This window comes from Rana temporaria, chromosome 11 (assembly GCF_905171775.1).
Source record: "Rana temporaria chromosome 11, aRanTem1.1, whole genome shotgun sequence".
NCBI classification, from domain to species: domain Eukaryota; kingdom Metazoa; phylum Chordata; class Amphibia; order Anura; family Ranidae; genus Rana; species Rana temporaria.
In genome coordinates this window covers 121,475,795-121,500,995 of record NC_053499.1, presented here as the reverse complement: position 1 = coordinate 121,500,995, position 25,201 = coordinate 121,475,795, and the positions used below count along the sequence as shown (strand labels likewise).

At 47.3% G+C, this 25,201-nt stretch overlaps 1 protein-coding gene across 1 annotated transcript in view; it reads left to right on the top strand.

The window, feature by feature from the left end:
* Positions 1-8,341: 8,341 nt before the first annotated feature.
* The window catches only part of CCDC88B (coiled-coil domain containing 88B), a 105,848-nt gene continuing 88,988 nt past the window's right edge, over positions 8,342-25,201 (top strand). The window contains exon 1 of the mRNA XM_040329001.1: positions 8,342-8,830. Within this exon, the coding sequence (XP_040184935.1) occupies positions 8,771-8,830 (60 nt within the window). The 5' untranslated portion in view covers positions 8,342-8,770. The remainder of the gene's footprint in view (positions 8,831-25,201) is intronic.

Here is a 25,201-nt window from a genome sequence, read left to right as displayed (position 1 = left end):
GCTCCTCCTCCTCCCGCCCGAGCGGCCCGACTGTCTGAGTAAGAGAAGACCGCCCGGCGCTGGCTGAAGACTGCCCCCTGCCCCACCACCAACAGATGCAGACTTCATCCATATAATCTTAAAAGGTGAGCAAATAGGGGCAATTGACACTGGCTGGCAGCATCTGATGGGGCACAGTAGTGACAATTCATGGGCACACTGGCAGCATTTGATAGGGCACAGTAGTGACAATTAATCGGCACACTGGCAGCATCTGATGGGCACAGTAGCGGCAATTGATAGGCACACTGGCAGAATCTGATGGGGCACAGTAGCAACAATTCATGGGCACACTGGCAGCATCTGATGGGGCACAGTAGTGACAATTCATGGGCACACTGGCAGCATTTGATTGGGCACTGTAGCGACAATTCATGGGCACACTGGCAGCATTTGATGGGGCACAGTAGTGACAATTTTTTCGGCACACTGGCAGCATCTGATCTGATGGGTACAGTAGCGGCAATTGATAGGCACACTGGCAGAATCTGATGGGGCACAGTAGCGACAATTCATGGGCACACTGGCATCTGATGGGGCACAGTAGTAACATTTCATGGGCACACTGGCAGCATCTGATGGGGCACAGTAGTAACATTTCATGGGCACACTGGCAGCATTTGATGGGGCACAGTAGTGACAATTAATCGGCACACTGGCAGCATCTGATCTGATGGGCACAGTAGCGACAATTCATGGGCACACTGGCAGCATCTGATGGGGGCACAGTAGCGACAATTCATGGGCACACTGGCAGCATTTGATGGGGCACAGTAGTGACAATTAATCGGCACACTGGCAGCATCTGATCTGATGGGCACAGTAGCGGCAATTGATAGGCACACTGGCAGAATCTGATGGGGCACAGTAGCGACAATTCATGGGCACACTGGCAGCATCTGATGGGGCACAGTAGTAACATTTCATGGGCACACTGGCAGCATCTGATGGGGCACAGTAGTAACATTTCATGGGCACACTGGCAGCATCTGATGGGCACAGTAGCGACAATTCATGGGCACACTGGCAGCATCTGATGGGGGCACAGTAGCGACAATTCATGGGCACACTGGCAGCATCTGATGGGGCACAGTAGCAACAATTTGTGGACACACTGGCAGCATTTGATGGGGCACAGTAGTGGCATTTGATGGGGAACAGTGGCTGCATTTGATGGGGAACAGTGGCGGCATTTGATGGGAACAGTGGCGGCATTTGATGGGGCACAGTGGCTGCATTTGATGGCACAAGTGACTGCATTTGATGGCACAAGTGACTGCATTTGATGGCACGAGTGATTGCATTTGATGGCACAAGTGATTGCATATGATGGGGCACAGTGGTGGCATTAGTTAGGGCACAGTGGTGGCATTTGATGGGGCACAAGTGATTGCATCTGATGGGGCACAAGTGATTGCATTTGATGGGAACAGTGGCGGCATATGATGGGAACAGCGGTGGCATATGATCGGAACAGTGGCGGCTTTCGACGGGCACAAGTGACTGCATTTGATGGGGCACAAGTGGCTGCATTTGATGGGGTACAAGTGGCTACATTTGATGAGGCACAAGTGGTGGCATTAGATGGGGCACAGTAGTAACATTTCATGGGCACACTGGCAGCATCTGATGGGGCACAGTAGTAACATTTCATGGGCACACTGGCAGCATCTGATGGGCACAGTAGCGACAATTCATGGGTACACTGGCAGCATCTGATGGGGGCACAGTAGCAACAATTCATGGGCACACTGGCAGCATCTGATGGGGCACAGTAGCAACAATTTTTGGACACACTGGCAGCATTTGATGGGGCACAGTAGTGGCATTTGGTGGGGAACAGTGGCTGCATTTGATGGGGAACAGTGGCGGCATTTGATGGGAACAGTGGCGGCATTTGATGGGGCACAGTGGCTGCATTTGATGGCACAAGTGACTGCATTTGATGGCACAAGTGACTGCATTTGATGGCACAAGTGACTGCATTTGATGGCACGAGTGATTGCATTTGATGGCACGAGTGATTGCATTTGATGGCACAAGTGATTGCATTTGATGGCACAAGTGATTACATATGATGGGGCACAGTGGTGGCATTAGATAGGGCACAGTGGTGGCATTTGATGGGGCACAAGTGATTGCATCTGATGGGGCACAAGTGATTGCATTTGATGGGAACAGTGGCGGCATATGATGGGAACAGTGGCGGCATTAGATGGGGCACAGTGGTGGCATTTGACGGGCACAAGTGACTGCATTTGATGGGGCACAAGTGGCTGCATTTGATGGGGTACAAGTAGCTACATTTGATGAGGCACAAGTGGTGGCATTAGATGGGGCACAGTGGCAGCATTTGATGGGGCCTAGGGCCCTCTTTTGATCTTGCACACGGGCCCGCTGATTTCATGATACGCCCCTGCCCCCAAAATACGCAAACAAATATGTAAAAAAACATATATTTTTTAGGGGGGGGGGGGGGTGTCCCTGAATGGCAGTTTGGAAATGTGGTCACCCTACTGTGAGATGAATACTTACATGAATAGTTTGGTAATGTGCAGCCAGCTTCTCTCCTCCCCTCACACACCGTGCAGCTCCTTCCTCTTCCCGCCCAATAACTCACAGCTCTCTCTGTAAACAGTGAAGAGTCCTGGCAGGGCTCCAGTAGCCGGGACTAGGAGCAGAGCATCGGCTTATGCGGCCAGGAGGTTCTGTATCCCTCCACAGAGAGAAACAAGTCCCTTGTAATTAGGGCTGTTTCAACCCAAACAGTTACATATATGTAAAGATAGGTCACATTCTGATACAGGTTATGGATCCTGAATTCTGATTATGTTTTTATGGGGGTGTTATAAGAATTTTTGAGGGTTCCCAGTTGGCTGTTGTCCGGGTGATAGGCAGTCAGAAACCCGGGCAGAGGATGTAAAAACCGGACTGTCCGGGTAAATCACGGACAGGTGGCAACCCTAGTGCCAACCTGTGCTTGACAGCCCCTGACCCCTCCACCCTGCCCTTACCCCCACCTATACAGGGCACCACTGGTGCTGATGCTCGGTTGTGGTGGGCCGGGGGCGCTCTGCATCCTATGCTGGCACTGCCTGCTGATTGGCTACCTTCCTCACTGGCACCAGCACTGCGATAGAACACTGACACCAGCACCCAGATAGTGCTCTGTATCTCGGTGCTGGTGTCAGTGTTCTCTATCTGGGTGCTGGTGTCAGTGTTCTCTGTCTGGGTGCTGGTGTCAGTCCCTCTATCTGGGTGCTGGTGTCAGTGTTCTCTATCTGGGTGCTGGTGTCAGTCCCTCTATCCGGGTGCTGGTGTCAGTCCCTCTATCTGGGTGCTGGTGTCAGTCCCTCTATCTGGGTGCTGGTGTCAGTGTTCTCTATCTCGGTGCTGGTGTCAGTCCCTCTAGCTCTGTGCTGGTGTCAGTCCCTCTATCTGGGTGCTGGTGTCAGTCCCTCTAGCTCTGTGCTGGTGTCAGTGTTCTCTATCTGGGTGCTCTTGTCAGTCCCTCTATCTGGGTGCTGGTGTCAGTCCCTCTATCTGGTTGTTGGTGTCAGTCCCTCTATCTGGGTGCTGGTGTCAGTCCCTTTATCTCGGTGCTGGTGTCAGTCCCTCTATCTGGGTGCTGGTGTCAGTCCCTCTATCTGGGTGCTGGTGTCAGTGTTCTCTGTCTGGGTGCTGGTGTCAGTCCCTCTATCTGGGTGCTGGTGTCAGTCCCTCTATCTGGGTGCTGGTGTCAGTCCCTCTATCTGGGTGCTGGTGTCAGTCCCTCTATCTGGGTGTTGGTGTCAGTGTTCTCTATCTGGGTTCTGGTGTCAGTCCCTCTATCTGGGTGCTGGTGTCAGTCCCTCTTTCTGGGTGCTGGTGTCAGTGTTCTCTATCTGGGTTCTGGTGTCAGTCCCTCTATCTGGGTGCTGGTGTCAGTCCCTCTAGCTCTGTGCTGGTGTCAGTGTTCTCTATCTGGGTGCTCTTGTCAGTCCCTCTATCTGGGTGCTGGTGTCAGTCCCTCTATCTGGTTGTTGGTGTCAGTCCCTCTATCTGGGTGCTGGTGTCAGTGTTCTCTTTCTGGGTGTTGGTGTCAGTCCCTCTATCTGGGTGCTGGTGTCAGTCCCTTTTTCTCGGTGCTGGTGTCAGTCCCTCTATCTGGGTGCTGGTTTCAGTCCCTCTATCTGGGTGTTGGTGTCAGTGTTCTCTATCTGGGTTCTGGTGTCAGTCCCTCTATCTGGGTGCTGGTGTCAGTCCCTCTATCTGGGTGCTGGTGTCAGTCCCTCTTTCTGGGTGCTGGTGTCAGTGTTCTCTATCTGGGTTCTGGTGTCAGTCCCTCTATCTGGGTGCTGGTGTCAGTCCCTCTAGCTCTGTGCTGGTGTCAGTGTTCTCTATCTGGGTGCTGGTGTCAGTCCCTCTATCTGGTTGTTGGTGTCAGTCCCTCTATCTGGGTGCTGGTGTCAGTGTTCTCTTTCTGGGTGTTGGTGTCAGTCCCTCTATCTGGGTGCTGGTGTCAGTCCCTTTTTCTCGGTGCTGGTGTCAGTCCCTCTATCTGGGTGCTGGTGTCAGTCCCTCTATCTGGGTGTTGGTGTCAGTGTTCTCTATCTGGGTTCTGGTGTCAGTCCCTCTATCTGGGTGCTGGTGTCAGTCCCTCTATCTGGGTGCTGGTGTCAGTCCCTCTTTCTGGGTGCTGGTGTCAGTGTTCTCTATCTGGGTTCTGGTGTCAGTCCCTCTATCTGGGTGCTGGTGTCAGTCCCTCTATCTGGATGCTGGTGTCAGTGTTCTCTTTCTGGGTGTTGGTGTCAGTCCCTCTATCTGGGTGCTGGTGTCAGTCCCTATATCTCGGTGCTGGTGTCAGTGTTCTCTATCTGGGTGCTGGTGTCAGTCCCTATATCTCGGTGCTGGTGTCAGTCCCTCTATCTGGGTGCTGGTGTCAGTCCCTCTTTCTGGTTGCTGGTGTCAGTGTTCTCTATCTGGGTGCTGGTGTCAGTCCCTCTATCTGGGTGCTGGTGTCAGTGCTCTGTATCTCTGTGCTGGTGTCAGTGTTCTCTATCTGGGTGCTGGTGTCAGTGCTCTGTATCTCGGTGCTGGTGTCAGTCCCTCTATCTGGGTGCTGGTGTCAGTCCCTCTTTCTGGTTGCTGGTGTCAGTGTTCTCTATCTGGGTGCTGGTGTCAGTCCCTCTATCTGGGTGCTGGTGTCAGTGCTCTGTATCTCGGTGCTGGTGTCAGTGTTCTCTATCCGGGTGCTGGTGTCAGTGCTCTGTATCTCGGTGCTGGTGTCAGTGCTCTTTGACACCAGCACCGAGATACAGAGCACTGACACCAGCACCCAGACAGAGAACACTGACACCAACACCCAGATAGAGAACACTGACACCAGCACCCAGATAGAGAACACTGACACCAGCACCCAGATAGAGAACACTGACACCAGCACCCAGATAGAGAACACTGACACCAGCACCCGGATAGAGAACACTGACACCAGCACCCGGATAGAGAACACTGACACCAGCACCCAGATAGAGAACACTGACACCAGCACCGAGATACAGAGCACTGACACCAGTACTTTAAAGCTCTTAAAGCAATTTATATAGTTACATTTTTTATCGCTTTAATTATTTTTCCCAGAGTGGGGCCTCATGTCACCTCTGCCGGGTTAGCCCCCCCCCCCCCCCCCCATATAAAAAATGTTGACTTTTTTATGCATTTGTTAGATCTTTGTTAGATCAGGTTAGTTCAATCATTGTTTGCGTTAGATCTCACACAGAAGAAGCAATATTAACAGTTATTTGCTCTGGGGGCTAACCCGTCATCAGCCCCCCCTTATCAAATTTTTTGGTCAAAAATCATTCAGACTAATAGATATTCGTTAGACCCGGTAAGATCAAGTGGTTTTAACGTTAGATCTCACATAATTAGAGACTTATTAAGTGATTAATGAGGGGGTGTTGGCCCCCCCTTATCATTTTTTTGGGCCAAAAATCATTCAGGCTAATAGATATTCGTTAGACATTTCAGGGACAGATGTAAAAAAAACACAGATTTTCACATACTGTCCCTGGTTTTACTGAGGCTGGCAAACCTGATGGGGCCCCCTAGTGGCATGGGGCCCCCGGGCAGTGCCCTAATGGTCAGTCCACCCTGTATACATACATACTTGGCTGATGCCCCTGGATGCTGAAAACCACTGAAATAGACACAGCTGGTCCATTGCACTCGCTTTTGGGTGCTGTGCTGAGGGGCCGCTCCGCATGGATGCCATTCAGAGAATGCTTTACATTTTCTGAATTATTTCAAGGTGTACTCTGATTGGATGAGATGGAGAGCTGGGAGCATGATGCCACTGTCCTGCCTCTTTACCCCATATAATCAGAGAATGCTTTGAGCTCCCAGGAGGGATAGACTGCCTCTCAGTCAGTCCACAATTGCTAGGTGGAGTTGGCAACTAATTTCTCAGGAAAGCCACCCCCCGCCGCCATTCCCTGTAAAAACTTACTGCAACAGAAGCTTCCGAGGTCTTTAAGATTGTCATCTGGTCTTTCATGCACATGTTCCCCAAATTTGCCAGCTTGTTCAGACCTTCCTCCAGACAACCCTATAGGGGCCTTGGCTCTTTGCCCTCTTTTTTTGTGGCAGGCTCGTTAGCCGTTGTTTGCTGTTGCGCACTCCTCATTGGATTGCCAAATGGTCTAAATTTAACTATTTCCTGCGTCTGGTTATGTATGCAGGGCCGGATTTGCTCTCCCTGCCGCCCCAAGGCCAGGTTCCGCAATGTACCCCCCCAAATCAACAGAGAATGGTAACCGGATGGCAGGGGCGGCACGGTTAGTTCAAATATTTTTTGTTTCTTTCTTTTTTTTTTTACTTTATTACTTTTTTTATTTTTATTTATTTGTAGCTTGTCGTTTACTTTTTTTTATATATATATTATTCTTATTCTTTACTTTTTAATTACTTTTTTATTTTATTAATTAAACGATTATTTCTTATTTTATTTATTTTTTCACCAAACTTTATTGCTATCACGCAGGAGAAAACAATTCCCTGTGTAATAGCAATTTGAGGGTACAGGTTCTCTTTATTGACCCTGTCACCTCCAAAACAGGAGTCCTAGAACTTTGCTAGAACTCCTGTCACAGCTGAGATGGGAAGAGCACAGCTCACCCCTCTCACTGTGTACATCGGGGGGAGGCACAGGAGACGGACTCGGCGGCTAGGAGGAGAACGGAGTCACGAAGACAGAGGCCCATATTCTCTCTAAATGTCCGCGGGCGGCGCGTAAGGCATTTACACTCCGCCGCCCCAAACTACAGGAGCAAGTGCTGTATTCCCCAAACACTTGCTCCGTAGTTTGGGGCGGCGGAGTGTAAATGGCCCGGCGTAGCCACGCGTATCTTCAAGGGGGCGGCTTCTATTCAAATTAAGCGCGCCCCCGATTCTAAGTAACTGCGCATGCGCCGGGCTTAAAAAAGCCCAGTGTGCATGCTCCAGTTCTCGGCGGAAAACGTCAATGACGCCGACGTGTGCGTCATTGACGTAAAGTCGTATTCAAGAACGACTTAGGGAAACGACGTAGCCGACGGAAAAACACGTCGCGGACCCGACGCTATCCGTAACATGGCCTACGTGGGACATGCGGAAACGTACTCCTCATATAGCAGGAGTAAGTTTCCGCTTACGCAAACGACGTTAGCGACGGGTACGCGACGCGAAATCGTTCGGGAATCGGCGTAGCAGGCTCATTTGCATAAACAAATGAGACCTTCACGTAAATGCCATCTAGCGGCGGGCGGCGTAATTACATTTAAGATCCGACAGTGTAAGTGACTTACACATGGCGGATCTTAAGTGTATCTATGCGAAAATGATTCTAAGAATCGGTCGCATAGATACACGGGCCAAGAATATGGCCCAGAATCAGCAGAGAGAGGTATGTGAGGGGGGGGGGAGGGGTGGACGTACGGCCGCACACATTTTACAAGTGATTTCGGCAACATCGCCACAATCACTTTTTAACGAGCGAGCGGATTTCCCCACACTACATTTAGCCCTGCTAGAAAGCAACTTACCACCCTTAACTGTATGTTCCGACCGTCGGGGGACTCCATGCCGCTGCCACCCCTCTGTGCCCTGCCGCCCCGAGGCCTGGCCTCGGTGGCCTTGTGGGAAATCCGGGCCTGTATGTATGATTAAGAAAATAGGATTTTTGACTTGCCTTCAAAATCCTTTTCTTGAAGTACATCACAGGATAAAGGTTCCTTCCCCTTTTTTTCACTCCGATATTGATTGCTGACAGAACAGAGGTAATGCTAGGAGTGGAAGGGGGTTATGTAGGGCTAGTTTAGGCTTTGCTAAAGTGCCAGTGTCCAATCACCCATTGGTCTACGATTAACCATTTCCTGTGATGTACTCCAAGAAAAAAAGTTCTTATCTTTTTCAAACTAGATATCTTTGGGTGACATTTGGCTGTTGGAGACTGCGCAATGGGAGGTTTCCTGTATCACAGTGCCTGTGTGGTAAGAAAAGGGAGGGGACAAGGCAAAGAGAGGAACTGATGTACATGCAGAAACCACAGGCTGTGACACATTAAAGTAGTGTTAAGTAGAAAGAACACAGTGAGAGGGATGACAACAAAAAATCGGAATGCTAGACAGTGAGAAATGGGTGGATGGGATCTGAGACAGCCTGTGTGGAAGTAGGAGAAGCTAGATAAGTTGTGACAACCAGTCAGGAGATCATGGACAACCGTGAGGGGAAAACCCTCGAACGCTTGATGGATGGAGCACTGGTCACGTGGGTAAGGAAAACTTTTTTTTGTTTTTTTGTTTCTTCCTTTTTTTTGTTTTTTTGTTTCTTCCTTTCTTTTTTTTAAATATAATTCCTTAGCATTTTTAACCCGAGGGGATTATTTACAAAAGGTAAATACAATTGGAAGTGCAGTCTCAGTAGATCTGAGGGGGACATGCAAGGAAAATAAAAAAAACAGCATTTTAGCTTGTACGTGATTGGATGATAAAATCAGCAGAGGTTCCCCTCATTTCAGATCTTCTCCTCAGCGAATGCATTTGTAGTACACAGTGGATTTGCCTTTAGTAAATCAATCCTACTGTGTAAAGAGATCAATCCAACACTAATTCTAGTACAGCTGTGTGTATAACGTATTCTAAGGAGACAAGAATGTATAATGTATTCTAAGGAGACAAGAATGTATAATGTATTCTAAAAGAATTTACAATGCTAAATATGCACCTGTTAAGCTCCAGTCACACCTAGGCGTTTTTGTCGCCTGTAGCGCAACGCTATTGCAGCCTGCAATACGCTGGAGGGGTGAACATTGTCGGCTATAGAGATGGTTCACATCTCCACGCCGAACGCCGAAACGCCGTAAGCCTGAAGCTCAAAACAAGTCCCGGACCTTTTTTTCAGGTGGCTTGCGGTGTTTGGCATAGCCGACAATGTTGATCACCCCTCCGGCGTATGTTAGGCTTAAAAAACGCAGCGTTTTGTCACGGCAAATCGCGGGACAAAACGCTGCAATTTGTCACGGCAAATCGCAGTAAAATACGCCGCGTTCAGGTGTGAATGCAGCCTTAGACATTGCACAGCTGTTACGTTTGTGTTTTCACTTCTATCTAGAGCACAACTGCATATGCCCGGTATGAAAACCGTACTGTGCAGCGACTGATGATTGGGATAGTATAAAGATCAGAAAACTCCACAATAGAATTTATTTATTTTATTCTGGCTGCCTTGCCTGCTTACCACTTCCTCTCTTCTTCTAGTGAATAGGAAATAAAGGAAGATTGTTGAAATTGTGTACTGTGGGTTTGCTCTAAAGCCGGCCATATATGGGTCGGAATTTGGCCTGTTCAGCAGAGACCTGCCAAATTAAGATCCATCGAAGGACAAGCTGGTTGTAAACAAGTCTATCGATCGACTTGCGTGCAACCAGCATGTTGAGTTTTTTTCCAAACGATCGGTGGCACCATTCCTATGGAACTTCTTCACATCAGTGTGCTGCGGGTGCGGTGCGTTTTGAAGTCCTGCATGCTGTGTTTTTGGTGCTCTGTTTCAAAAACACACCTCCTATTGATTTCTATAGGAAACACCAAAAACACAAAAAATACAACAGCAGTGCTTATTTGGTGTTTGTTTTTTGAGGCCCTTGTCCAAGTTTCACATGTGCATGCTGGAAGTCAGGAATCCAGAAAAAGCACCAAAAACACATTAAAATTGCAATATGCATTTTTGCTAAATGCATACCATGGCCCGGATTCACAAAGCACTTGCGCCGACGTATCTCGAGATACGCCGCGTAAGTGCAAATATGCGCCGTCGTATCTATGCACCGGACTCGAAACTAAGATACTCCTGAAAATAGGCTTCATTCGACTGGCGTAACTTTCCTACGTCGGCGTAGAGTGGGCGCATATTTACGCTGGACGTATTTGGCGCACCCATTGATTTTCTATTCACATATGCAAATGAGGGAGATACGCCGATTCACGAACGTCCGTCCGTCCGTCCGACGCAGTGCGTGTAAAGTCATACGTCCGGCGTAAAGTTATGCCCCATAAAGCAGGTGTAACTCAGCAGCATCCATGCAAAGGGCTGCACCAGGGAACACAAGCCAACGTATTTTACGTAGTTTACGTAGGACGTGAATATGACTGGGCGTAGGTTACGTTCACGCCGTAGGCAGTGATCCGGCGTATCTTAGGGAGTAGTTCCGACGTGATTCTGAGCATGCGCACTGGGATGCGTCCACGGGACGGCGCATGCGCTGTTCATTATACGTATCTGTCTGAGACTCAGCCCATCATTTGCATGGCTCACGCCCACTTCCACATACGCCGGCTTACGCCTAGGAAACCCAGCGCAGATTTGGCAGCACTGGCTTTGTGAATCCAGTGCTTGCCTCTCTGCGCTGCATCAGTGTAGCGCAGGGGTGGGGAACCTGCGACCCACAAAATCATTCCATCCACCCCCCCCCCCCCCCCGTGCCGCTGAGTGTCTGCTGAGCTGTCAGAAAGAGCTGATGTTTACCTTGTAGTTCCGGCTCCTTCTGACTAGGGGTGCAACGGATCGTCACCGATCCGTGATCCGAACGGGTCACCCCGTTTGGATCGGCACACTCCGCGATGTGCGGAGCGCTCAGGAGCCTTGGCCTAGGAAAGTCCCCGGCTTCGGCCTAGCTCCGGAGAGGCGGCCATCTTGGTACACCCGGCAGCGGCCCTCTGTCCGCTGGAAACCTGTCCGATCCGCCGGAAAATTGTCCGGTCAGCCGTACACACGACCGAACATGTCCGCGGCTGAGCATGCCTGTTTGTACTTTGGATTTTAGTCCAACGGATTTGTGTACACAGGATTGGATGATCCGATGCAACACATTTGTTGTCGGACAATCTGAGAGCATGCACAGCCAACATTTGTTGTCGGAAATTCAGACAACAATTGTCCGATGGAGCATACAGACGGTCGGATTATCCCCCAAAACTCGTCCGTTGGACAATTGTTGTCGGAATATCCGATCGTGTGTATGGGCCTTTAGATGCACTAGCAGATTTAGATGGATTTGATTAACAAATTAAAGCCAAACTTCTGCTTACATTTGTTTAGGCAGTTACAGCAATGTTTTTTTACCCTTTTGGAATAAAAGTTTTACATAAATAATGGTACCCTTGTTCATGGCGGTGGGCAAATTCAAAAACCGCTATTGGACTGAGAAGCGACTGCTGTACGCTGTCAGTTCACCTCCAATATAAAACTCCAAGGCCATGCGCCTCTCGGTGTTATGGGCGCAATGGCCAGAGAGGGAAGGGAGAAATGCTGGATTTGACCTGTCTCATCTGGGGGTGTGATAAAAAAAAGTCAGGGGGTACACTATCCACACACCTTTTTATATACTCTCCAGCTAGCTCCCCCTGATTTTCTCTCTCTTCAGCTCTCCCTACAGACACTGGTTTTGTGCCACGAGTAATGACCCTGAAGGAACTACTTCTGGGTAGTGCACAAGTGGATAGGAAATGCTAGTTCCCTGGATCTTTTACATAACTGTACTGAAGAGCACATGTAATAGGCCAGTGTTTCTTAACCACTTCAATACCGGGCTTTTATACCCACCTCAATACCGGGCCTATTCTGGCACTTCTCTCCTACATGTACAAATCATCATTCTTTTGCTAGAAAATTACGCAGAACCCCCAAACATTATATATGTTTTTTTAGAAGACACCCTAGGGAATAAAACGACGGTCATTGCAACGTTTTATCTTGCACGGTATTTGCGCAATAATTTTTCAAACGCCTTTTTTTGGGGAAAAAGTTGTTTCATGAATTAAAAAAATAACAAAACAGTAAAGTTAGTCCAATTTTTTTGTAAAGTATGAAAGATTAAGTTACACCAAGTAAATAGATACCTAACATGTCACGCTTTAAAATTGCGCACACTTATGGAATGGCACCAAACTTCGGTACTTAAAAATCTCCATGAATTTTTTTTACAGGTTACCAGTTTAGATTTACAGAGGAGATCTAGTGCTAGAATTGTTGCTGGCACTCTAACGCATGCGGCAATACCTCACATATGTGGTTTAAACGGCGTTTACATTTGTCGGCGGGGCTTACGTGTGCGTTCACTTCTGCACACGAGCTACCAGGGACAGGGGCGTTTTAATTTTTTTTTTTTTATTCTTTTATTTTTTTTTTTTACTTTTTTTTTTTTTTTTTACACTTTAAAAAAAAAAGTGTAAACATCCCTTGTAATAGGAAATGTGTGTGACAGGTCCTCTTTATGGAGAGATGCAGGGTCAATAAGACCCCACATCTCTCCTCCGGGCTGGAAAGCATGAGATCGGTGAAAAAAATTTCACCAATCTCATGATTAGTGTTGCTTACTAGCCGCAATCGCGGCTTTGTTTACTTACGGGTACCCGGGCGTGACGTCATCACATCGCGCCCGGGCCTCCGACGGTCATAGAGATGACTGGTGACCATCTGGTCACCAGTCATCTCTATGCTTCCTGCCTGCGCCGGACGATTCTTTCTCCGGGCCCCCCATGGCACGGGAGAGCCCAGAGAAACACCGGATGGCGGCGGAAGGGGGGGGATGTCCCCTCCCGCTGCCTATAAGAACGATCAAGCGGCGGAACCGCCGCTATGATCATTCTAATGTTGCACAGAATCGCCGGCAGAAGAGAAGGATATCTGAATGATGCCTCTAGCTGCAGGCATCACTCAGATATCCCCCCACAAAGCCCAGGACGTCATCTGACGTCCAACCAGGATGGGAGATTCCATCTGTGGACGTCAAATGACTATGGACCGGTATTGAAGTGGTTAAAGGGGTTGTAAAGGTTTGTTTTTTATTTTCTAAATAGGTTCCTTTTAGCTAGTGCATTGTTGGTTCACTTACCTTTTCCTTCGATTTCCCTTCTAAATGTTTTTTTTCTTTGTCTGAATTTCTCACTTCCTCACTGTAAAATGGTCAGAAAGTGCCAAGTCCAAATTCAAATGACAATCAAAGCCAAACAATGCTGGGGAGTGTAGAATACCAGATGAAGAGAATGAAAAAATTCTAGGTCAGCGGCAGAGGGTTGCAAACATAGAGATCTGTACCATAAAAAGCAAAGGGAAGAGGCGCCTCTGAGTGTAGACGTTTAAAACAATTTAATAGACAAGTTAGTACAGACAACTCACATTTAGGTAAAAGCAGGCATTGTACAAATTCCATGAAAAGGGATCCTCAGATCAGTCCATCTGTTCCTTCTCCTGCTGGGGCGCTGTGCTGCATGAAGTCATCATACACAGCTGATAGGTGGTAGGAGGCCGGCGGCGGTGAAGGAGCTTCAGAGCGAGGCCTGGAGTATGGTGAATCTAGGCAGGCGAGGGGCAGTGACGTCACTGGTAAGCAACGCGTTTCGTGAGCGGGCATACTGCGTGTGTTGTGGCAGTCGCGCTCCTTTTATCAATCAATTTGACAAAGGAGCGCGACTGCCACAACACACACAGTATGCCCGCTCACGAAACCCGTTGCTTACCAGTGACGTTACTGCCCCTCGCCTCGCCTAGGTTCACCATACTCCAGGCCTCGCTCTGAAGCTCCTCCACCGCCGCCGGCCTCCTACCACCTATCAGCGGTGTATGATGACTTCATGCAGCACAGCGCCCCAGCAGGAGAAGGAACAGATGGACTGATCTGAGGATCCCTTTTCATGGAATTTGTACAATGCCTGCTTTTACCTAAATGTGAGTTGCCTGTACTAACTTGTCTATTAAATTGTTTTAAACGTCTACACTCAGAGGCGCCTCTTGCTTTTTGTCTACAGTATTGGAACACGGTTTCCATTTCTTTATATACTAACGAGACTTTGTTGCTATTGGGTTCTTGCGCATTTTACTTGTGTAAGAGATCTGTACCATCAAGGGGATTTATACGACGAAGGCAGGGTGGAACAAAAGCAAAGTGATTCTTCTGGTTTTGAGGGCCAGTACAAGAACCTGCAAAATTGTGATAACTCTCTGGATGCCTAAAGACCTTGGAGCCTGCATCAGGAAGCCAAAGTTGAGAGCTGTGTGGTCAGTAGCTAGCTAATGTGCTTCCCCCACAGAGAAGAGTGATGTCATTTCATATTACTCATGAGAGCTGAACTGTATTTTTGGACAGTCACAATTTACCGTATTTACTCGAGAATAACCCGAGGCACCTAATTTTACCACAAAAAAAAGAGAAAATGTATTGACTCAAGTATAAGCCTAGGGTGTCCTTCTGCATGCCTCACTGTGTCCATGCCTCACTGTGTCCATGCCTCACTGTGCCCATGTGCATGCCTCACTGTGTCCATGCCTCACTGTGTCCATGCCTCACTGTGCCCATGCCTCACTGTGCCCATGCCTCACTGTGCCTATGCCTCACTGTCAGGGGAGGGCTGGCAGCCTTAGGCCTGGGGGGAAAGTCCAGTCAAATGGCCCATAGAGCGTGGAAAAGTGATGGATCGAGGAAAACAGTCTAAGATTTTTCATGATCACAAGAGTCCGCGCAGAGGCCTCCCCTTACATCAGAGTCCGCACAGACCCCATATACATCAGATCTGATGTAAGGGGTGTTCTGGGAAACGTAATTTAACCACTTAAGGACCAGCCCATGTACATATACGTCCACAATATGGCACGTACAGGCACATGGGCGTATAGGTACGTCCTCGCCTATTAGCGGGTGGGGGGTCCGATCGGGACCCCCCCCGCTACATGCGGAGGTCGGGTCCGCTCGGGGAGCGATCCGGGACCACGGCGCGGCTATTTGTTTATAGCCGCTCCGTCGCGATCGCTCCCCGGAGCTGAAGAACGAGGAGAGCCGTGTGTAAACACGGCTTCCCCGTCCTTCACTATGGCGGCGCATCGATCGCGTCATTCCCTTTATAGGGAAGACACGATCGATGACGTCATTCCTACAGCCACACCCCCAAACAGTTGTAAACACATACTAGGTGCACCCTAACTCCTACAGCGCCACCTGTGGTTAACTCCCAAACTGCAACTGTCATTTTCACAATAAAGAATGCAATTTAAATGCATTTTTTGCTGTGAAAATGACAATGGTCCCAAAAATGTGTCAAAATTGTCCGAAGTGTCCGCCATAATGTCGCAGTCACGAAAAAAATTGCTGATCGCCGCCATTAGTAGTAAAAAAAAAATAAAAAATAAAAATGCAATAAAACTATCCCCTATTTTGTAAACACTATAAATTTTGCGCAAACCAATCGATAAACGCTTATTGCGATTTTTTTTACTAAAAATAGGTAGAAGAATACGTATCGGCCTAAACTGAGGAAAAAAAATGTTTTTATATATGTTTTTGGGGGATATTTATTACAGCAAAAAGTAAAAAATATTGCTTTTTTTTCAAAATTGTCGCTCTATTTTTGTTTATAGCGCAAAAACTAAAAACCGCAGATGTGATCAAATACCACCAAAAGAAAGCTCTATTTGTGGGGAAAAAAGGACGCCAATTTTGTTTGGGAGCCACGTCGCACGACCGCGCAATTGTCTGTTAAAGCGACGCAGTCCCGAACTGTAAAAACACCTTGGGTCTTTAGGCTGCATATTGGTCCGGGGCTTAAGTGGTTAAGGGTGCATTCTGTGGACTATTGTGTAAAGAGGGTCTCTGCTCACCAAAGCCTGCCCCCCCTCTTCTTTAACAAAGTCCACAGAGCACCCCTTTTTATACACTGGGAGGCAGGAGAGACTAGAGAGGGTGAGCTTTCCAGGATGGAGGCTGAGGCACAGGCAGGCTGTCTGATGCTTTTTTGGGTTCAAACTTCCTGTCCAGTGCCCATACATGCCCGGGGAGTGTGGGCAGGGCAGACTCAGAAGGAGAAGGAGCAGATGAGCTCTATCTTTCCTCGTGTCTGTGCAGAGAGAGAAGGGGATGTCAGCGATGGTGTGCGCTGAGGCTGAGCTATGTGTGAGACGAGACATAGCTCAGCTCTGCAGCTATCTACCTCGGAGCTGACACAGGCACGGCTGCACAGTGGGAGGTGAGCAGCAGCCGTGACCTGTGTTAACAGAGCTCCAGCAGGCATATTCCTGCTCTGCAAAAACACCATTTGGTAGTGGTGGCCAGTGGCTGTGCATAGTGTCACCAGCCCGGGGGAGATTTCCACTCTGCCCCCCCCTGCCAGCCCTCCCCTGCTCACTGTGTCCATGTCCATGCCTCACTGTGTCCATGCCTCTCTGTGTCCATGCCTCACTGTGCCCATGCCTCACTGTGTACATGACTAGACTGATGTTTAACATGGGAGTCTATGGAAGGGGTTCCAGGATTTGAAAAATCAATGCTCCGCAGCTGTAGGTCCCCCAGACAACAAACTTTGCACACATGTAGAGGAAAAATGAGGCTACATGTATGCCAAGTTCTGGGTCCAGGTGACCTACGACCAGCCGGTACCAGGTCCCCAAATTCACCAGAGAAATTACCATTTAACATGGGAGTCTATGGAAGGGGTGCCCGGCTTTGAAAAATCGGTGCTCCCCAGCCGTAGGTCCCCCAGACAACAAACTTTGCACACTTGTAGAGGAAGAGTGGGGCTATATGTGTCCCCAAAGTCTGGGAGATCAGGCACAAAAAAGTGACTCAAGGATATGCCGAGGGCGTCATTTTCAACACAAAAAAATGTGCTGAAAAACTCGGCTTATCCTCAAGTCGAGTATATACGGTAGGTGATTTTAACACACATTGCAGTTATAATCTATAATCAGCCCTCTGTCTCTTCCTAAACATCTGATATACTGAGGGCTATGAGCAAGCAGCATTACCTGAGCTAGAGCTGCCCACCTAGAAATTAGCCCAAAGCCTCGTACACACAATCGGATTATCCGACGGGAATTGTGTGATGACAGGCTGTTGTCGGAAAATCCGTCCGTTTGTATCCTCCATCGGAAAATTCTGCGGACAAATGTGGGTTAGCATGCTTTAAAATTGTTTGCAACAAATGCGTGATGTCGATCGTGTGTACACAAGTCCGTCGGACAAAACTCCAAAGTACAAACACGCATGCTCAGAAGCAATGCTCCCATAACACAACATTAGCAGAAGTTGCCCATAGGGTGGTGCTAAAGAGCTGAAAAAACACATAGTTTTGTGTTTGTTGGCCGACAATTCTTTGCCGTTTGTATGCAATACAAGTTCATGGCCAATGCCCTTCGGACAAAAGTCCTACCTTTTGTCCACAGAAAATCAGATTGTGTATATGAGGCTTTAGGCTCCGTTGCATTTAGGGCAGCCTCTAACTTTAATGGGCTGCCCCACACATGAAAAATGCACAGAAGAAGTGCTTGACCCTTTTAAAAAAAAATGTTGCTGCACCAAAATGTAGACGTTCACAAGATGCATGGGGGGGGGCCACTAAGAATTATTCGCACTGCTGTGTGTTTGCAAAAGGACTGATCATCTTCAACCCTGCTGGTGTGCACAGGTGTGCTTTGAATCTCAGCGACAAGAATCTACTGTTTCCTGCTGCTGGGTTTGACAGCTGCACGTGGATAGCAGTGGCCCCCAAGCCCTTACACTGTTGGAGGCCATGGCTATGATCATCTCTGTTTGCACAGCCATTGATTGCATGCGGTTATTGCGGCTGGACACACTAAATCACTGTAAGTTTGGTTGCACAGCCATTTTCAGATCTCTCCAGAGATGTTCAAACAAGTTAAAGTCTGGGCTCTTGCTAGGCCACTCAAGGACATTCACAGAGTTGTTCCCCCATAGCCACTCCTTTGTTGTCTTGGCTGTGTGCTTAGGGTCCTTGCCCTGTTGGAAGATGAGCCTTCGCCCCAGTCTTAGGTCCACAGCGCTCTGGAGCAGGTTTTCATCAAGGATGTCTCTGTACATTGCTGCCCTCATCTTTCCCTTGATCCTGACTAGTCTCCCAGTTCCTGCCGTTGAAAAACATCCCTACAGCCTGATGCTGCACCACCATGCTTCACTGTAGGGATGGTATTGGTTAGGTGATGGGCGGTGCCTGGTTTCCTCCAGACATGATACTTGCCATTCTGGCCAAAGAGTTCAATCTTTTTTTCATCAGACCAGAGAATTTTGTTCCTCATGGTCTGAGAGTCCATTTGACCTTTTTTGGCAAATTACAGGTGGGCTGTCATGTGCCTTTTACTGAGGAGTGGCTTCTATCTGGCCACTTTACCATATGGGCCTGATTGGTGGAGTGCTGCAGAGATGGTTGTTCTTCTGGAAGGTTCTCCTCTCTCCACAGTAAACCTCTGGAGCTCTGTCAGAGTGACCATCTATTTCTTGGTCACCTCTCTGACTAAGGCCCTTCTCCCCGATCGCTCCATTTGGCTGGCTGGCCTATTCTTGGAGGAATCCTGCTGGTTTCAGACTTCTTCCATTTATGGATGATGGATGCCACTGTGCTCATTGGGACCTTCAATGCTGCGGACATTTTTCTGTACCCTTCCCCCATATCTGTGCCTCGATACAATCCTGCCTCGGAGGTCTACAGACAATTCCTTGGACTTCATGGCTTGGTTTGTGCTCTTTTTTTTTTTTTTTTATCAAAATGTTTCTTATTATTAACAATATTCCATACAACATTGTACATTCTTATGTTCCATCATTTACTTACTAGACACAATTTAACATTGCAGGGAAAATCTAAGATTGTCATATCAAAAACGTATCAATTATTCTGCCCCCCCCCCCCCCCAGAAAAAGGTATAGAAAGATAGAAAAAAAAAAAGATATAATTCACGTCTCAGACCGTTGTCATAGGTTAACCGATGAAGCTGACTGATGAAGGGGAGAAGGGTTTTTAAGAGAATAGATGCAACTATATGGTTAAAGATAGACAAACAGAGTGGAAAAAGGAGGTTGTGGTAGTCACTTTGGTCTTTACTAAGTATTGCCTATTGAAACTTAGTTGTTTTAATTTGAGAGGTGTTAGTTTTGTGTTGTTTTTCTTGTTAGATGTCTTTATTTTTATTTATTCTTTATCATATCTAATTGTATGTATACTAAGAAGTGTTTATGGATATTATGTTTTTGGTGTTTTCTGTTGTCCTATTTTTATATGGAATGAGCAATAATAAAAAAAAAAAAAATTGATATAAAAAAAGACAACTTCCATGTGAGGAGAGGAGAGCCGATCGCCTAGCAACCGGCTCTTTATATACATTACATGACGGCTGTGATTGGACACAGCCATCATGTGTTTAGGAGGGCCAATCACAGAGCCCTCCTGCTGATCGGGATCGCACCGTTGCACGGGCACGATCCCCCTCCTTCTGAGGGACGTTCCTGAAAGTCCACTCAGAAGGAGGAAGCACCCACCCGGCCGTATATATGTGCAGTGACTGGGTGGGATGTGGTTAAAAAACAATGGGCTAGATTCAGGTAGATTGGCGTATTTTAGTGCGGGCGTAGCGTATCCCATTTACGCTACGCCTCCGCAACTTAGACGGGCAAGTGCAGTATTCACAAAGCACTTGCTCCGTAAGTTGCGGCGGCGTAGCATAAATCAGCCGGCGTAAGCGCGCCGAATTCAAATTGAGAAGAGGTGGGCGTGTTTTATGTAAATAAAACATGACCCCACGTAAATGACGTCTTTAACGAACGGCGCATGCGTCGTTCGTGAAAGAATCCCAGTGCGCATGCTCGAAATTCCGCCGCAAATCGTCAATGCTATCGACATGGACGTAATTTACGCAAAGCCCTATTCGCGAACGACTTACGCAAACGATGTAAACATTTCAAAATTCGATGTGGGAACGACGTCTATACTTAACATTGGTTGCTCCTCTTATAGCAGGAGCAACGTTGCGCCGGAAAAAGCCTTACGCAAACGACGGAAAAAAATTCCGCCGGGCGCACGTACGTTTCTGAATCGGCGTATCCAGCGCATTTGCATATTCTACGCTGAAATCTACGGAAGCGCCCCTAGCGGCCAGCGTAAAATTGCACACAATTATACGCCGGCGTATTCAAGTTACGTCGGCGGAGGAAGCCTATTTTTTCAACGTATCTGCCTTTGAAAATCGGCGTAAAGATACGACGGCGCAGATTTGAAATTACGGCAGCGTATCTGGAGATACGCCGCCGTATGTTGTTGCTGAATCTAGCCCAATGTATTACTTTGTTACAGTATTTTATGTAATGACCGAGTTATTGCAGAAATGTAAACATTGCTCTGGTCCATAGGGGGTGAACAGGTGTGAGAAGTAATAAAGATAAGAAAAACAGAGAAAAACAGAATTGCCCGCTAGTAGCATTTACAAATCATTCATATAAGTACTACACCATATTTGTTTTATTTTTATTGACGATATAAGTAAGGGATTGACTTAGTCACTAATACATAATAAAAATTGGTAGAGAAAATGTTCCTCTTGCTGCAGCATAAAAATCTAAATATAGAAAAGAAGAAACCACTTAAATTAGTTGAAAAATATTTTTGCGACCAAGCTACAACAGTAAGGCCTCGTACACACGACAGAGTTTCTCGGCAGAATTCACAGAGAAACTCGGTCAAAACCCGGATTCTGCCGAGAAACTCGGATTCTGCTCGGATTCTGCCGAGAAACTCGTCGTCTGTACACTTTTGGCTCGATGGAGCCGCCGAGGAGCTCGTCGAGAAAATAGAGAACATGTATTCTATTTTCTCATTGTTCTATGGGAGAAGGCGGCCCGCCGAGCTCCTCGGCGGCTTCATCCCAGAACTTGACGAGGAACTCGACGTGCTTGGCACGTCGAGTTCCTCGGCCGTGTGTACGGGGCCTAACACACAGCAAATTACCGTACTTGTAAATTTCCTGTAATTTATGGTTTTACTCCTTAAATCTGCCCCCAATTGCTAGGGCTGATCCCAGTGACCCTGCCTAAGACCCGCCGTAAACTTTTGTGTGGGATGGATAGTGACCCAAACTGAATATTAATGTATTTATGAATGTCCACCTTGAATGAATCAAGAAAATCCAGGTATGCCCTTTGTTTGCCTTTACTGGCAACTATTATGTTGTCTGGGAACTGGAGGCTTTTTCAAAGATTGGTAAAGATTGCAAATGGGAACTAAACTTTTTCTGACAACACAAACTAAAAGCACTATTTAATCCATGTTTAATATTAAGAGCAAACTCCCCCATCCATCCTTGTCATTTATGCTTTATTTTGTTGAGAGATCACTTTGACCACCCGGGCCCCACCCCCTCGCATTTCTAACAGTGGCCAACTTGAGTGAGGGCAGATGATTCATGTAGCATTTACTTCCGGGAATCCACCTGCCCTTAGCTCAGGCATGCATGCAGGAAGAAGTCCAGATTGCCCTTTTCCAGATTAAAAATAAAAAAAATGCCCATGAAGATTCCCTGGATGTATGACATCATTTTGATCTAGGCCAGAAACCAGGAAGCAATGGAAGAAATGTAAAAAAAAAATTCAAGATAAATGTAATGTACCTTTTTACTAATACTAGCAACATACTGATTGAGAGAGCTTAGTTCTGCTTGAAGCTTCATTGCTTACAAATACTGGCAAAATATATGATATGAAATATAACCTGTCCAGACAGAAACCGAATGTTCTTCTGCTTCGGTATCTGTTCTCCTAATCCTCCTCTAATAAGAGGATTGTGGTAGAAACCTGTTCACTTACTGAAGTTGCGGCTTGTGTTAAGGGAATGTTATGAAAACATGTTCCACATATCAATAAACCAAAGAGGAATATTGTACTAATCACATAGGAAGTCAAAAGTGAAGTCTGTCACCTTTGTTGAAGGGAAAGTGCTATGGATTTATATCTATGTGTGAAGGTTGTCAAATACATTTTATTTGCTGTACATGCATGTATTTTTTTATTCTATTATAACACCGATAGATGCACTTACAGATTAATTTGGCATGAGTAAAAAGAGACATGTAACATGACTACAATAATACAAAGTCTCATAGAGATCAATCTTTTGCCTGTCTTACGATGGGAAGAAGGTGGGGGGTTGGGAAGAGGTGGGGGTATTTTCAGAGGTGGGGGTATTTTCAGAGGTATTACAATTTCTAAGGCAGTCCACACATCCCTTATTGGGCCTGGGATAGGAGTGGGCCCCATTAGGGAAGCTGTTAATGCATAAGTGCAACTAAAAACACAAATAGAAAAATCAGCACAAGGGACTGATATTATGGTCAATGAAAAATAAACAGCCATTTTACTTGACACCCATGACAAATTTCTCAGAGTTTGGCAACCATGGATTTCCCATGCTCAGCCATTGCACTTTGATCATCTTCTTTTCAACTCTTTCCTATTTTTTTTTTTTCTGTGATCAAATCGTGGAATTGCAATTTCTTTGGAATGATTTTTCAGCTAACTATAGAACTACTTCTCCGATCAGAGTGTTCTTTTGCTTTTTGTGATGATGTGAAGTATTTACATAGGCCCAGATTCACGTAGCACTTACGCCGACGTATCTCAAGATACGCCGCGTAAGTTTCAATGTGCGCCGTCGTATCTATGCGCCGTGCCCATAGAACTAGATACGCCTGAAAATAGGCTTCCTCCGACCGACGTAACTTTCCTACGCCGGCGTATCTTGGGCGCATATTTACGCTGGCCGCCTCATTGCAAATATGCAAATGAGGGAGATACGGCGATTCACGAACGTAGTTGCGCCCGGCGCATCATATACATGGTTTGCGCAAGGCTTATGTCCGGCGTAAAGTTAAGCCTCATAAAGCAGGTGTAAGTCATGTTAAGGTATGGACCAGGGAACAGTCGTCGTATTTTACGTAGTTTACGTAGTAGTACGTGAATAGGGCTGGGCTTAGGTTACATTCACGTCGTAGGCAGTGATTCGACGTATCTTAAGGAGTATTTCCGACGTGATTCTGAGCATGCGCACTGGGATGCTTCCACGGGACGGCGCATGCGCCGTTCGTTCGGCCCATCATTTGCATGGGGTCACGCATCATTTAAATGGATCACGCCCACTTCCACCTACTTTGAATTAGGCCGGCTTACGCCAAAGAATTTACGTTACGCTGGCGCAACGTTGGGAGCAAGTGCTTTGTGAATACTGTGCTCGCCGCTCTGCGCTACGTCGGCGTAGCGTATATTCGATACGCTACGCCGGCATAACTATGCGCCGAGGTATGAGAATCCGGGCCATATTCCTTTGTTGTACGAAAACTACGGCAATGCTATGTCTGCAATTCCCATATATTCACACCTACTGTACGCTTTCAAATTGTTAACCCCTTTGGCTCTGTTGTGTATGTTAAAAAGACAATAAAGCCTTTTGTATAAGAAAAATCAGCACAAGGAACATACTTTACAGTTCAGGGGCACACGTACAGTGGTCACCATTACAACCTGGCCCCATGCTCCAGGGGGCCCATGCGGCCCCCTGTATGTCTGGATAGGAGGGCGGCAGCATGTAGAGGAAGCGATCCCTCCATGCAGCCGCTAAATACCTGCGTCTCCTCCTCTCCTCACAGACATACAGCGGTTTGTAGGAGGGAAATGGAGACATCGGTTCCTCCACATGCTGCTCCCGCCGCCTCTCTATCCCTGTCCTGCTGCCCCGGACACCTATGTGCTTTCCTGACCCCCCCCCCGCATTACTGACGTGTTTCCTCCTCCCACCAGATGCTACAGGGAATCAGTCAGAATGGATGGCGGGGAAGGGGCCGGTAAATGTGTCAAGGCCCTTTCCTTGACTTAATGAATAGAGTCCGTGATCTCTCTTTTTTTTATTCATAGGTGATGCATAATAAACTTCAGTTTATGAACAAATGGAAAGCTCTGTACCGAGCTATTCCTGTTTATTTATTCTGTGCAGCTGAGGCTGCAGAAAAAGGGACTGATGAATCTGTCCTCGGTGCCTTTCTGTGTCTCAAAAGTGATACATCAGCGGTCTGTTTAGACCCCTGATATTTCCCCAAAGCCCCTCAATGGACATCCTAAAAAATATGTAAAAAATAATAAAAATAAAATTGAAAAAAAAAAATATTTTAAAATTATAAAAAAATAATACAACAAAAATAAAAAAAATTCCAGTCCGCCACTGTGAGGGGGACCTCATGACTGCTGAAAGGTGTCACACTGCGGGCGGTAAAAAGGGTCCCATAATGGGAGTAAAGGGCCTGGGATCAATTGGGAAGGGCATCGGTCGGGGGCCAGGGGTCCCTTCATGGTTTCTTGCACTGGGGCCCTGAAGGTTCTAGTTACGCCTGTGTTACAGTTAGTATGATGTGTTCTTAGTGTTGATTCTTCTTTTAGTAGTAATCCACTCGGTCCTGCAACCCCGTCCCCACTGCCATAATCTTTTGATGAAGCAGAGGTTAATACAGCTAAGGAGCAGTCAAAAGCCGTTATCAAAGGAGCTTGACTATGCCCACACTTTCCTGTCTGATCTGCCATTCATAGAATCTGTACTACAACCTCCACGAATGACACCGGGTCTCTGAATGGAGGGGGCAAAGCTATCAATTATCCGCCTATCCCCAATTCAGAGAAACTGTGTCATTTATTGTGCTCTGGAGAGGTAGAGAGAAGTGACTGACAGACATTGAGGGCAGACCAAGAACTGAGCATTCAGAGGTCAATGTGATCACTCTTGATGCTGCAGCATTAAGGTGAATTTGTATATTTAGGCCCGGATTCAGAAAGGAGTTA